This window comes from Saccoglossus kowalevskii, chromosome 7, assembly GCF_978046115.1.
Source record: "Saccoglossus kowalevskii chromosome 7, keSacKowa6.1, whole genome shotgun sequence".
NCBI lineage: Eukaryota > Metazoa > Hemichordata > Enteropneusta > Harrimaniidae > Saccoglossus > Saccoglossus kowalevskii.
The window spans coordinates 20,295,572-20,311,704 of record NC_140647.1 but is presented as its reverse complement, the minus strand read 5'-3'; the positions used below and the strand labels follow the sequence as shown (position 1 = coordinate 20,311,704).

At 36.4% G+C, this 16,133-nt stretch overlaps 2 protein-coding genes across 2 annotated transcripts; both read left to right on the top strand.

Annotated features, from left to right (window-relative positions):
- Positions 1-3,161: 3,161 nt before the first annotated feature.
- Positions 3,162-9,022, top strand: LOC146740576 (uncharacterized). The gene is made up of 5 exons (XM_085501846.1): positions 3,162-3,512; positions 5,301-5,959; positions 7,149-7,299; positions 7,592-7,739; positions 7,970-9,022. The coding sequence occupies exons 1-5, from the start codon at positions 3,162-3,164 to the stop codon at positions 8,116-8,118; spliced, it is 1,458 nt and encodes a 485-aa protein (XP_085357972.1). The 3' UTR covers positions 8,119-9,022.
- Positions 9,023-9,688: 666 nt separating this feature from the next.
- On the top strand, positions 9,689-15,704 carry LOC100376342 (uncharacterized). Its single transcript, XM_085501845.1, has 5 exons — positions 9,689-10,000; positions 11,865-12,523; positions 13,719-13,869; positions 14,173-14,320; positions 14,533-15,704. The coding sequence occupies exons 1-5, from the start codon at positions 9,689-9,691 to the stop codon at positions 14,679-14,681; spliced, it is 1,419 nt and encodes a 472-aa protein (XP_085357971.1). The 3' UTR covers positions 14,682-15,704.
- Positions 15,705-16,133: the final 429 nt, after the last annotated feature.

Below are 16,133 nucleotides of genomic sequence, written 5' to 3'. Positions count from 1 at the left end.
AGCGGCAAATAAAAGAAGTCGATAAAAGTACATCATTTCCACAAATCACAAATCGATATAATGTTTATTAAAACACAGCGCGAAAACCGTGACGAAAATGATTTGTTTGAAATGGTTCCACCCTTGGAATTCGTAACTGGCATTTCATTTGATAGTGTACAAGCTGAACTTCCGAACCAGCGTCGTCTGATCACTCAGCTCGGAAATAAAGATAAACCGGGAACCATGATCACTTAAGCATCACTGCAGGTGTACTCCATTAGAGTATTGTGGGAAGCAGCCTTCAATGCGAAGGTAATATTCAGGACATATCACGATATCAGAACAAATATGTGTTATGATAAAAAGATAATGGAAACAAAGATGGCAACACCGAGCATAGGTCATACCATATTTCATGTTTCAATATTGATATTGCTCGCAGAAATGCTGAGGAATTTTGTTTTCGTTGGTGTGACCTCTGGTGACCTGCGTAGTTATACCACTCCTTGCCTCGTCTGCATTGTTGCAAGTGCGAAGCCTTTCTTTCGATAGCGTAGAGCTTTCAGAATCCTTTGTAAGTAGTACACAAAAGGCTACAAAGAACAGTTTATTTGTTGATACTGCTATATAGGGTTGAGCTCACATGATCGAGGCGAAGAGTGAATCGACAGCACCAGTGATATATTTATGACGTCAGTCGGCGTAAACTAATGCGCTTTTCTCATGAAATCACGAGTACGAGTTTTGCCCTGGGCGCCACTTCTACCGCCAGCGCCTCCTTCGATACCTATCAAATATCAAAAAATATCTAATTAAAGCTTGGTAACCTCCAAGTTTGTTAGTTGGTGTGCGCAACACTCAAAATCGCCATCTTTGTTTATATGAGACCCATATCTCGCGCATGCGCGGCGCGACGACTACCGCTCTTAAAGCGGGAAGTCATCAACTGCGCATGCAGTAAACGGCCATAAGGGGTACTCCTAGTCAGACCTGATACCCATGCTGAAGTATAGCTTTTCAAAATAGCCTCTAAACACGTACTTATTTGTGTGAAATTATACCCCTTTTACAGTGCAGAAACGTAAAATAGATACCTTATACATAGTAAAATCATACTGTTTCCATGTTGAGGTAACATGAATTCATGAGATTCCTTTTTTCACACTTTATTACTGTATTCTATGTTACATCTGGCTTCAAGTTCCAATAGGATTTACAAACAAGCTATCAACAATTTCCCACCCGAAACACGATACACGCGTATACGCGTCAAATAACTAAATAACACCCCATTTACGTGTTTTTTATTTCAGCTTGCGTACCATATTTTATTCAGACATTCCCATGAGCCTTTGCGTTTTTTTTTTTTTTTTGCATGCGTTGTTATCGTCGCTTGGGACTCAATACACTTTAAATATGCTTTTGCCAACCACACGTCAATGTAATGCATATTACCAGTAATGTACATACTACTATTTTTAACGTTTTCTTTTGTTTAAGTCACGTGACTTGGCAAGAGCCTGTCGATAATACGAAGATGAAGTTTACACGTGGTAAGGCGACTTTTGTGATAGCGTAATAACGGAATTTATACCTGATAGAGAATACAACTTAACGTGTACCACCCTTCTTCCCAGAGATCTTTGCGGCCGAAACAGTGAAAGTATCTCTGCCACCACACGTTACAAGACTTTTACTACGCGTATTCGTGACGTGTTTTATTTATTATAGGGCTTCAGTGTTGATTTCTTGTTACCAGTAAACAAGTTTGTAAGATCTGTTATCGATATTTGATAATTATCTTTTCGTAAAACACTGAAAAGTGTGAAATAGTTATAAATTTACAAAAGAATATAATTTCATCGCAGAATAACGGTTACTAAAGTGTTACTCAATTCATCAAGCGGACCGTCCTGTCGTTTGCCCGCCGAAGAAATATAAACAAATAAAAGCACGGCATGGGGGGGGGTCGTGGCATTGACGGTTAACTCGTCCTACTATCATTCCTTTTGTACTACTGAAAATAAAAAAGGGCTTTCCAGTTTGCCCCTCAATCAAAATGCAGGCGTATCAGAACGTGTAATAGCGTGTAACTACAGATGGTCTATATTTCAAAACTGTTAAGGGGGAACATGCCTCGGGCCCCCTGGTAAAGTCGCGCCTTCGGCGCAAGGTGGGTGAGCAGATCTCGCCCTCCCCATGCAAAATTTCGTGCCACCGCCTCTGAATACGCTTTCGTCGGGTTCGAACACCTGCACGGCAAAGTTTTGGTGAGCGTCTGTGCCACTGTTACGCACCGACCAATCAACGACGAGCATAAGATCGCGTGGTGACAGAGATGTATTTGTAGAAATATGTCGCATACGACTTATTTACCACTTCCGTGTCACTGAGAATGTTCTAGAACCGTACTGTGTCTGGGTGGAATATTCTGGATTTTTTTTTAGAAACTGGTTGAATAGGTAATTTTGCCCGGTTGTAATGTGGCTGCCTTTACTGGCTGGAATTGAAGAACTGTCTTTTTCTAGAACAATACCCAAAACTTACAAAATATTTCCAATAAAAATATAGCTAAGGTTATATGTGTTGTGCATTCAAAACTACGCAAATTAAACTGTTCGGCTGCCTTTAATGACTGAAATTAACGTATATTCGTTTCGTAGAATGGTGTTTGTTCTCCCAAATTGACAAAACGAAGATTTCAATGAAAGTGTTTACTTTTGATATTAAAACAACAGTCATGAATTGGTTAGATGGCTACGACTGTATGTTGGTCATTCATCACTAAAAAATAAACCGGTGTAATATGGCCGCCTTCAGTTGTAGGTGGTACAGCATGCCACGCATGTTTGGTTGTAATATTCGTAATTTCGCTTGACACTCGTTCTTTTTTAAATAATTTAAAATAGTTTTATCAGTTACTTAACTGATCATAATAGATTCAGTGTGATCTCAAACATGTTTTGCTTATGTAATTTAAATATGAACAATAAATTACGAAGCTACGCACGTTAATTGCAAATAAATGAATGAAATAAAAACAATCATATTTCGTCAAAATCGTGTATCAGCGTGTGAAATTGCATGTTTTGTTAGCATGGCACCTTGCGGCAGCAGCACTAAAATAACACGATGTTTATGAAAACAATATTATTTTTACCGCCAGTCTGATAACAGAAATGGCAACGAGTAAGAAAAAGGGACTTGTTTTCCTGATGTTAACGTCGGTTCTAATGTGTGGTGTCTATTACGGATGGTCAACACATACCTCCACGCTAGGAACGTTATTACCCAGAGGTTATGCTAAATGGAGTAGTAATTTTGCTGGTGGTAATACTGGAATGATATTCCCCACGACCGCTGAGGCAGGTAACGATTCAGTACACAGTGCTGAGAAGCATGGTGACACCAAACGAAGAACGGAAATGTCTGAAGACATCCTCAATAATACACAGGCAAAAGGTGCCCATGTTCCATCGATGACTCGTGATATGAAAAACGATTCCCTAGAATTAAGAAACAATTCAAAGGTAATACTAATAATAGTCATATTGTTTATTGTCTGTTCTAAATGTGACCGTAGCATAGAAACAGTACGGTAAGTTCAATTTTCTGAAATTTGTATAAAAAAAAATATGACCGCCTACGCTCTCCGAGCACTCACACTCAACATTGTATGGATTAGCTAAGAAGATTAATGATAGCCTTTGCTTAGTCATGTCACCGCCATCGTATGCACATTATCAACCTCTGATCCTGTTACTTGCATGGTTGATTCATCTCGTATGTTAGACTGGCCCAGCCGTGGCATTTTTTTTTAAATCATGGTCCGATGCGAAATTAATTATAGGGCGCGGCAGAATAGACCAGCCGAGGTAATTTCGCGTCAACGCGGGAGATTTCACAAACTCGTTCTAAAGTAATTATCATAAAAAATTATCACATCTCACTGCTGTTACGCCTGCTATGATTTGTTGAAACTCGGTCACATGACATTGAATACAAATGGATATTACGTGGTATATTGCCCGCCAAGTGGATATTACATGGGTATATCTTATGGATGACGTCACTGAAACTACTGCGCAACGATACTGCGCATAACAAATTGTCGTCCGCTGCACTGGTGCTTCCCCGGCCGTTGTTGCTTTCGGGTCGCTTTGAAGGTTTTGAATCAACTTTAGCCATCCAAAATAGACAACGAACGTACCAGAATGGATATTAAGTAAGATACTCTGTTTTGATGTTTAGGACATACGTTATATGAAGCAAATATGAAACCACTAAAACGTCGCATCCCGTCTGAATACAGATAGAAGGTCACTTCCATGGCATTCTGACATTTTTAGTGGTGAAATACTTCTTACATTTTATCTGGCGAGTGGTAAAAACACTTGCGTTTGAGAAGTAATGTTTACTGTGTATTTTGTATTTTTCAGCGAACAATCTATGTACAATTATGTATGTATGTCACTTGTTACAATACATGAAATATGTGCAGCATATACAGCTTCTTTTAATCATTCATGAATAATTTATAGCAAAGTAAACATAACTATCGTTTATCTCGAAAATGTGAAATTTTTGAACACTACTACCTTCAATTTAGTCAATTTAACTTAACATTTGGCATTCTGCACAGAGCCAATATGTTGAATACCGTTTGTAGCTGTATTACAGAATCTGTACGCAATGCGAAGTCGTCAGCATGCAGGAGATAGAAAATGCGGAAATGTTCTCTAGATATCTGAATACGACTTCTGTAGAGCTTGATAAAAAAATGGAGAACTCCTCGATATAAAAATGAACATTAATATTAGGCCAAGCACACATCCTTCCTTAAAAAAAATATAAATTGTTTCGACAGAGATTTCTGTGTACGAATGCAAGGTTTTACCTCTTTATATATTTCCCCGTTAACCCATCTGTTACATAGTGATAACAATGGTTTGTTGAGGTCAATCTTGCCGAAGGTATTACATTAGTCCACAAAAAGGCAACAAAACTGTTCTTTTTTATGATTCGCACTTTTGCTTCTGTACAAAAATGCCGTCCGTTATTGTGTGTTCTTTGCAAAAGGCGCACTGAAAATTTAAAATGTGTTCGGTCACCTCAGTCCATAAGTCGTACGTCTGTTTACTATACTGTTCTTCCTCTTACAACGGAGAGGCTTAGCAAACTTATCCACAGACTTCCTTAAGAATCAATATTGAATTTCCATAAACTCATTTCTGCAGGTAGATACGAAAAACAGTTGCTGATAATTTACATTTCTAACAACAAGCATTTCAACCTCCCGATTTCCTTTTTTTTTGCAGATTCTTGTACAAAGTAACACATATTCTGACCGACCTCCTCGGCGTTATTTGTTATCAGTTCATCACGACGGAAATGGTCCAAACTGTCAGTACCAGGCATTCAGAGGAGCTATGAGATACGCTATGGCAGAGAATCGGACGTTGGTTGAAATGTGGTTTCGTAATCATGGATCAGCTGGAAGTGCTTACGGTGGAAGAAAGTTTGTCAACGAAACATTTGATGTTGATAGCATAAAAGAGGTTGTTGATTTGGTATCTGTTGAGAAATTTCGAAAAGCGTGCAATGGAACTGCCGACGCCATCTTAATGGATCCGTTTAGCATTCCCCTTTCACTACCGTTATACATGGAACAGTATGAATTACGTCGTAATCGGTTCACCACTGAATATTCAATAGCACTTCCTGGTGTCAATACAGTTCCGATGACGCCTTCAGAGACATACAAACAATTCGAAAAGGCACGTACAGTGGAATGTCTTGCGTATTTTGAACCGGATAGAATGAGTCGAGTGTCAGTGCCAGCTGCTGTTACAAGGCAGGTTGATTTACATCTTATTAGAACTCCACAAATCAGAAAACTTGCTGAGAAGATATCAAAAGAAATCTGTAATGGTAAACCATTTATCTGTATGCACTGGAGAAACAGATCAGGGGAAGTGTAAGTGTACATACTTAATTACCCTTCAAATTCTGTTAAGAGTCACTATATATTGTTTACTTTAAATGAGGTTCCAATTACTATTTCTTGTTGTTTCTATTATACAGTTACTTTGAAAAGTAATACGCTCACAATCAATATAATCAACATCAAATGACAGTGAGGCATTTAAATTTAAAAATTGTCTATAACTGTCTCTCTAAATGTTAGTATTAATGCTATATATAGGCGAATACTGTAATGCTAATGCCGTACCAATATTTGTCTAAATATAAGATAAGCAGTGACATGGTTACGCATGCTATGAAATATTGTTCACATATAATCTCCATTTAAAAGACATGTTATAAACTTGTTTTGGGCATAGCGAGTATTATGTGTATTTTATAGATTATAGTTTTAAATATGCAATAACCTAATTCAACGAAAAAAAAGTAAATATAACTATCAAATAGTTCCAAAATATAAAAACACAGAAACGTACTCCCCCCTGTTTGAGTGGGTTTCACAAATACACAAACGTTGAATCTTGGAAATTGCATCATGATATCACAAAGTGCGTTGCCGCGATCTGCATTCACTATGACACTACGAGGTATGAGGTATATGTATTTCAAGAGTTCAAAGTTCGTCTCATTTTTATCGGTTGAATGAAAGGTGCCTTAATTTACAGTAGTTTTTCTTCAAATCCGAATTTGTGTCACCGGCGACTGAGTAGTAACCCTCAAAAGATTACACCTTCAATGGGTTTTAATATAAATATTTAAAAAAATACACGTTCGTTTGTGCGTAGTAAGGTTGCTGGCATTTGATACGATTATAGACTTTGTCAGTGCAACAAAAAACAGTGGATTGGGTGTATTTTAAATATTTCTTGAGAGGTGTTTGGGACGGATATTCGTGTCATATTTTGCAAGTTAAAATTTTTAAAAAACATGTGAAAAGAGAAGACAATGTAGTTGTTAGCTATAATTTTTTGATCAATTTTGAATTTGTTGATGGGACGTGTAAACACAGTTGTTATTCATACTGGGGTTCATGAAACCTGCTGACTGTCATTAACAGTTCATAATTCAGAAGGTGACTAAGAGTATGTACAGACTGGTGATTAACATGCGCATTTGTATGACCCACTAGTTCACTAAACAAATACCAAAACTGCGTGAGATAATTTAATTTGGTTTTATAGAGCCCACTGTCCATCTGTCACGCGATGCAAAGATCTGAACACAGTCATAAATGTTAACAAGACCGCTGTTGTGCTGGCTGAAGATGTTAAAAAGTTGATGTCTGAAAGGAAACTCGAGTGCATTTATGTGGCATTTCCGCCACTTGGAGAAGTAAGTGTACATTCTATTTTACATCCATTGTGACAACAGAACACGGTGCATCAACTGAGACACAGAACACAGTGCATCAACTGTGACGCAGAACATGATGTTGGAACATACGATGTTACATTCACTGTTGCATGCAATATGTAAAATATGTAATATTGTTGCATTACCAGAATGTCACATCAACTAAGACACAGAACATGGTGCAACAACTGTAAAACAGGACACAATGCATCTACACTGTGACACAGATATCAAAACGTCTTATGAATTATTAACAATTTATCTTCTACAGAGAATTGTGAAAATCATGAAGAATGCACAAATTCGCAATGTTGTTACAAGAAAGGATATTACGGGTGACTCGTATCCAGTAAAACTCCCTGAACATGTAAGACTAGATAACTATCACACTGCACTACTTGAACAAGAAATCTGTATTCGTAAGTACTCAACATTCATTGCATTTGACCCTATTTTTATTCCAGATTTAGACATCCCTCTCCCAGCCCCCTTCTAATAAATATATGCATACTCCCATTCATTTACTATACATTGTTCGTTCCTCTTTTCAGTTACTGTTATGTCCACACTCTCCTTTCGCAACTATATCTGCAGTCTATAGCTGTTTACATTTCCAATACAATTATATTTTATTTTTCATATTTAATAGGTTCACATTTGTTTCTGTCTCACTATTCGTCGTTGTCGAAGATGATACGAGACGCACGCGATACACAGCCAGGGTTAGAGTACATTCATCTGTCTAATTTAGCCAGCTGGAAAGCTCCGGGAGTTGTATTGAAGAGGCGGAAGTTATAGTTATATACACATCTTGCACGGGCTTAGTAGTAATTGGTTAAGTTTTAAATCAGCAGAAAACTGGAGTATGTCAAGCAGTGATAAATACAGACGCTTTTCATATTTATTGTATTTTTCTATATTTGTTTTTACCTTTTCGCACATGGAAAACGCTTTTGAAAAAAATATTTTTGACGGGTGATAAGTTGACTTTTGCATTCAAAAGGTGAAATATGTCATGTTCGAGAAATGTAACGGCAACAAGTTTATCAGTCGAAATAATGTTTAAAAACTGGTTCATGTAGACAGATTAACACTTTTTTGTTCGGTGGTGATATGTATATATGGTGTTCATAATCGTCCAGCCTTCAATGGTACGGTGCTATCATAATATTTGGATAACCTTATTAAACATCAGATGAGTTGCTGTTGACATGGTCTGATTCTGTCTGTCGAGACTGTGTGCATCGATATCCCTATGGACAGTTTTACAGATTTCACGAAAACGTGTCTCACTATTTACTATTTGTGATATGGTACCTCTCTGAAGTGTTGTCGTGTTGTGTTTCAATGTGGGTTTCAAACCCATCATCTAAGCTGATTAAGTTTGACTAATGTTCAGCTTGTTGGACATATTATATTACACCGCCATTTACAGTCATTATCTTGTAAAAGCCAAATCTGAAGTCCAAATGGAATTTTAAAGATGCGTGAAAAACAAGGGATGTTACCTTCGCTTAATAAGTGGAAATGATGAAGACGGGCGACATGTCATTTGACTGCGGATGTTCGAGGATTTAGCAATGACTGATGCATATTAATTTCCATCTTTTTATTCCCAGGGTATTATACTATGTACATGGTTAGTGTTGTAAAAAATGCACAAAATAAATTGAAATAGTTAATATAGTTAATTCATTAGAAACTAATTTTGTACGTGTATACAAGCAACTTTTGCTTCAATGATTCGGTTACACAATTAGTGTTTATATTAGTTGATAGTACGTTTGATTTTTGTTTATTTCATTTTGAACATCGAGTCAAGATTCAATTGAAACAGTTTAAGCGGACATGTATCTACAGAGGTTTAACGAGAACGATATGTCAACGCAGCTTCTTGTTATGATGTATAAAGGGAAAATCGCAGTTTCATAAACTGCTTAGCAATACATTGAAAGACGCGCAATATATAAATTCATTTGTTGCATTTATATATTCACCATTTCATATACACACAGGGAATGGATAGTGTTTGAAAATAATAACACAGTGCATGTTTGCTCACAATAATTAAAATCAAATCTGACCCCTTTCTTCCCTTAAATAAATGGATTTTCTATATCAACGACACAACATCCACAACCTAACTACCCATTTCTCCCTACCCGTGGCGTATATAAGTGTGTAAGCGAGTGAGTCAATGTTAACAAAATATATCACTGAAATAAAGAATACCTGAATTCGTGCATCAACTAGTGAATTATTAACATATTAAAACCGCGTGTTTTGACAGCATGACGCAGTGCAACAGCGGCTCTAAGCAACATCCTACAAACACAACATTTGCACAGGTAGTCTGATAATAATAATGATGACAACGAGTAAGGAACATGCACTACTATGTCTCGTGCTCGCGTCGTCTCTCATGTGCAGTGTCTACTATGTATGGTCAACAAACATCTTCGTGCTAGGAACGTTGTTACCCAAAAGTTACGACAAATGGAGTGGGAATAATGACAAGACATTTTCAACTAACACGGGGGCAGATAACGGTTCTAAGCATGCAGATGAGAAATATGGTGACCATATTAATGGAAATGGTAGCCACACAGCAAGTGTACACACTCAATCGATGACACTGGATATAAAACACGAGTCACTGGAACCAAGAAACGCGTCAAAGGTAATTCTTACAAAAAAAAGGTTGATGTAATACAACGACAGTTCTGAGCATTTATGCGATGGCCGAGTATCACGTATTGTGATACGACACAACGATACAATTCATTTACTTAGTACAATCCAAGCCGTTGATACGAGTTTCAATCAACTGAGTTGGCGATGTTTGATGATCGAACGATATGTTGGTAACAAAGTCATCTATGCTTTTGGTTGGTCGAGCCTTGTTGCTTGCACTGTGTCTATACGCCAGCCACCACTGACCTTGTTTCTTTTCCGGTTTATTTTGTTATTTTGACAAAATAAACAAAGGGCAGTATATACTAGTATAAATTCAACTGAGCTGAGCTGAGCAACAAATCAGGAAGTTGAAATATAATTTTGATACAACGTGAAATTAGCCCGAGCCCTTAAATATAATTGTATTATTAGTCCGAGGATTAATGACAAAACGTACTTAAATAAACTGATTTAGATAAAGCCAAATTAGTACTAAATAATCATTAAATACCGAAATGAATAAAAAAGCTTATATCGAGTTAAATCCACGGAAAACAGTATATTATAGGTAATATACAATAATTATTCAAACGATAAAACAATTTAAAATTCATGACCCGCTGTTTCTATAACACAACTTGCATTACACTGGTACAAGCATCATATGGTTATATTATGGGATTTATTTCATCAGTTTGCGGTTCCTCTTTTTTATATTCTTTTATATTTATGATTTTCTCTTCCTCAATATTCTCGACACTGCCAAATTCCAAATCTAAAGAACAGTATTGTCTCGGCGATTCGTTGCAGCAGCAATTCCAAATCAGCCAACCCTCGCGATAAGTGTACATGGCCAAATCAGTCGTTCAGTTCCTTGTGTCACCATTAGTAAAATTCGAGGACAGCTGAACTTCTTCAGTCGAAAATTGTGAGCGTGCCTTAAGCTAACGGAATAGGCATTTCATTTACACTTATGTCAAAAAGTCGAATGAGATTACAAAACTAACAAGAGCACTGATATTTCAAGCAATATAACTATATATGCTAATTCTAAATTGCAACAATTCGATCAACATTATTTGGTTATATCGTTATTAATTATACCACAATTATAACTGTTCTATGTACACCAAGAGAACATTTCCTGTCATGTTTTCACCCTAAACATCATTCATTCACATGTGATTCATCATACATTTACTACATAACCTCTCTTGCAATCACCAACCGCATTCTAAATATGTATTGATGTCAATAATCTGTCTAAACAAAAGTTCAGGGGTTGCTAAACCATCGTTTTTCCCAATAACTTCGGATATTCTGGTTCGTTTGTTTTTGAAAACTTCATTATAAACCATTTTCTATTCACCGTGAGATCCTGCATATGAGTGAACTATGAAAACAGGACAAACAAAGGCGCCAACACGTGGGATTTGTCAAAAGCGACAGTATTGTTGGCGCATTTCCATTTGATGATGGTTAATCTTATTGAAGTAAATTTACCTCAATGCCATATTTTGTTCTGAAGGATCGACATGATCTATAAAAATGAAAGTCAATATCAAATTCAGATCATTCCATTTTTAATTGCGGCAAAGATCCGGTTTGAGCCCGCGAGACCTTGTGGTGAACAGAAATCCCATATTCTAAGACTTTTAAATTTCAACAATCAGGGTTGACACTGGTCTTTTAGACACACCACAATCATCGAGACTTTGAGGCACATGCCTGTCAATCAAATGGTTAACAGCGACCGGAAGTTGCAGCGCGCATATCCTTGTCGATTGATAAAATAAACAGTTTACATTTTAGCTGATTCTGATTGCATAGTAAATATTTATTAACCGATTCCTGTTATATGTTTGCAGAAATTAGTGCAAGATAACACACATTATGATGTACCACGTCGGCGATATTTATTACCAGTTCATAAAGACGCAAATGGTCCAAACTGTCAATACCAGGCATTCAGAGGAGCTATGAAATTCGCCATGGCAGAGAACCGGACGTTGGTTGAAATGTGGTTTCGTAATCATGGATCAGCTGGTAGAGCTTACAGTGGAAGAAAGTTTGTCAACGAAACATTTGATGTTGATAGCATAAAACAGGTTGTTGATTTGGTATCTGTTGAGGAATTTCGAAAAGCGTGTAATGGAACTGTCGATGGCATTCTCATAGATCCATTTAGCGTTCATCTTCCATTACTTTCATACATTGAAGAATATAAAATACGCCGTAATGCGTTTACTGCTGAATATGCAATAACACTCCCAGGTATCAATTCAGTGCCAAGAACTCCCGAAGAGCAAATCAGACAATATGAAAGAGCACGTACTGTGGAGTGTCTTGCATATTTCGAGCCAGATAGACTGAGTCCAGTGAGAGTACCAGCTAATATTACGAGGCAGGTGGATCTACATCTTATCAGAACTCCTCAAATCAGAAAACTTGCTGAGAAGATTTCAACTGAAATCTGTAATAATAAACCCTTCATCTGTATGCACTGGAGAAACAGATCAGGGGAAGTGTAAGTTCGTGATTTTAATTTGTCAAATAGTTTCTTGTTGTAAAATACCACATTATAATCGTTTTACTTTAAATGAGGTTCATCAATATATGTCACTTATATCCATTGGAAGTTGAGCTTGCAGAATGTTACTAACTCCAACTCAGCTAACTCCTGATTATTCCCAGTATAAACACTGAGGCATTTAATAAGTTGAGTAATTAAACGGAGAAAGTATAAATGATATAAAAGTGTAATTCTAAATGTGTATTATTGTAGGCATAATGAATATTATTATATGTAGGCATAAAATGAATCTCAAACCAAAAGGCAGTCCTTATCCTTTTTTTTGTATGTTGATTTGAGAAAAGCAACCGCCACTAAAATGTAAAACTTAAAATGCAAGTCACCAAAATCAGTCATTGTCTCAACCTCTTCTAAAATTATCATGACAATTTGCCCATAACATTTACAGTTATCTAGCAATGGTATATAATAATTTTCATGGCAACCAGACAGAGAAACAATGCGCTTAAAGAAATAAGTTGACTAAGTTGGATCTACTGCAGCAGTAGGTGTATTTTAGAGGTGGCTAAGGTGAGACCCAGGTTAGCGGATGATTAAATTCGAAGCAATATTTTACAGTGATGATGGCATTTGACTCGTTACATGTTTTATATATATATATATATAGTTATTTCCGTGTGTGAAAATGTGTTTTTCTTTTCCAACTACTAAAATGTATGCGTGTTTTCCTAGAAAAAGTCTTTTTGAGTTATTTTCACTCAAACCATACGTACGGAAAACAGTTGCGGAACCCCTGTCTATTGTTATGATTTGATCAGTAAACTGGAAATCAGACCGTGTCCGAATTGTACAGTGTGAGCCTTAGTTGTCTTGAAATCAGAGTCAAAAGTGAACACATCTGTCTGAATTTATGAATAAATTATCGTTTGTTCGTATTCATCTCAAGTACGGTGAATAGTCGTCTCATAGTTTGTTGCATGTTGATATGTTTTGGAGCTATTGTTAGTTTTCTGTTATTCAAACTTTATGTATTTCACACAATATTCGGGAGTTCATGCACATTTCCATAACTGATTCATCGAATGAATATTATTCACTACAAATGAAACATGATGTGTAATTTCTGTTCAGTTTATTATATCATGGAGAGTTAAGTGTTATTGTAGTGAAATTCAATTTCATTTTATAGAGCCCATTGTCCATCTGTCACGCAGTGTGGGAATTTGACAACTGTTATAAATGTGAACAAGACCGCTGTTGTGCTGGCTGAAGATGTTAAAAAGTTGATGTCTGAACGGAAACTAGAGTGCATTTATGTGGCATTTCCGCCACTGGGAGAGGTAAGCGTGCATTTTATGTGTTTGCATCACAAGATTCATACTGCTGTGGTTCGAAACTTTGTCTAATATATTACACAAGTTACTGTACAGCTACTGCGACAATTATACATGGGTAATCAACGGTGACTCAAGACGAATCCACTGATACAGCACTGGGTTGGTCATGTATTGCAATATATGTTGAGTCGAATGTTTTTTTGCATTTATTTGCGTGTTCGAACAATGTGCTTGCATGACCCGTGTCGGATGCGACACCTCAAATATTGAAACTTTTTATAAATTATTAACGTTTATCTTCTACAGAAAATTGTGAAAATCCTGAAGAATGCACAAATTCGCAATGTTGTTACAAGAAAGGATATTACGGGTGACTCGTATCCGGTAAAACTACCGGAAAATGTGAGACTAGATAACTATCACACTGCACTACTTGAACAAGAAATCTGTATTCGTAAGTACACTTTTTATATTGCAATTTGACCTTCTATATAACCATATTCAGCTACCCTCTCTTCTACTATAACTTGACATCCTTCTATTCATTTACTATATACAATTACGTACCTCTATTCTTTTACTATATCCACATTTTCCCCTTTTCAACTACCTTATCCGCAGTCTATTGTTTACTTTTCTAATGCATTCATATTTTATTCTTCATAGGTTCTCATTTGTTTCTATCTCACTATTCATCATTGTCGAAGATGATACGAGACGCACGTGATACACAGCCTGGATTAGAGTACATACATCTGTCTCATTTAGCCAGCTGGAAAGCTCCAGGAGTTGTATTGAAGAGGCGGAAGTTATAGGTATACGATGACGCAGCTGATAATCTGAGTTAAAATCAGATATATAGATAGTATGAATAGTGGTCGTGCACAAACAAAATCAATATAAAATTGGCATATATCGTTTTGTCAATTAATAATATTCTGATATATGTTGAATCTTATCTTTTTCACAATCAAGTGGTAACAAGCCTTGGAAGACAACAATGATTTTTACGTGTTTATAGTAATAGTGGGTTCCATTAACAATATTATAACAAACGTTTCGAGGGTTAATATGTGCTGATATTAGAGGAAAGACAAACTCGTATTAGATATGTGATGAGACTCGTCTTGTTGAGTTCATATTTTTCTGTGTTTAATGGTGGTCTCGGAATTTCTGGACAACTTTGAAAAGTCATTCCCACTTACTTGTTTTATTGAAACAAATTACTGCTAAAATAATTTAGCATGACGTTCTTTGAATCATGAATATTATATATATTCATAATAGTATTCATATATAATAATTATGCTGGGAATAACTATGGATACAACCTTCATGAAACAAGAGTCGCTCGTCGAAGATACCAAATGGGTGGCGCCTATCAATGATCATATAGTATAGTTGTACTAATAGGTCTATATCAACTGTACTTGCATTTTGTGGGGTCGATGCACATATGCGTAACCAACACATGTTCAGCTGAGAATCATTCACCGTGACAGATGTGCAAAATGGAAATGTGCAATATTCACACTGCCTTGTCGCAATATTGAAATAATATGTGTGTTTTAACAACATACTATATCCAGTTATATACCAGTAATATTTTTTTCAAATGTATTCGACTTCATCTACTATCATAAAATTTGGAATACAGACTGCTACTGTTATACGTATATCAGCATCTACACTGTACTTTACTCATAAGTTCAAATTACTTGAGTAACGTATTATTATATGTTGGTGTATTTTTGGAGACTCGTACTTATATGTGGAATACAGCTGTCACGAGGTTGATTTAAATATTTGAATAAATTATACAAATGTTGGGTTCTGAATATCACTCGTGTCGCGGGGTTCTTTTACCCGTACCAAATTAATTGTTTATAGTTCTAAGTAGATGGTTGTGGTGGAGTGGTTGTGATCAGTTCAGCAATATGTTTGGGAATACGAACATACCGATACAGCATACTAGAGAAACTAATCAGTAACAAATAAAGAAATTTAATTAATCACGGAAAACATACATTACAAATTACATTAACCACTCCCCCAAAACAAGGAAAATAAATAAAAACAGCTCGCGTGGGATTATGAGCACCTAGAGCTGACAAACACGAGCGATTAACTTATAATAAAATAAATGATAGATTAATAATAATGGTGTAGCTACACAACTTCAAAACAAAATACGGCATTCCCCGTTCCAATACTTTGTTGATACCAAAATACTTGTCTTAATTAATCGGTTAATGCATGTAAGATAA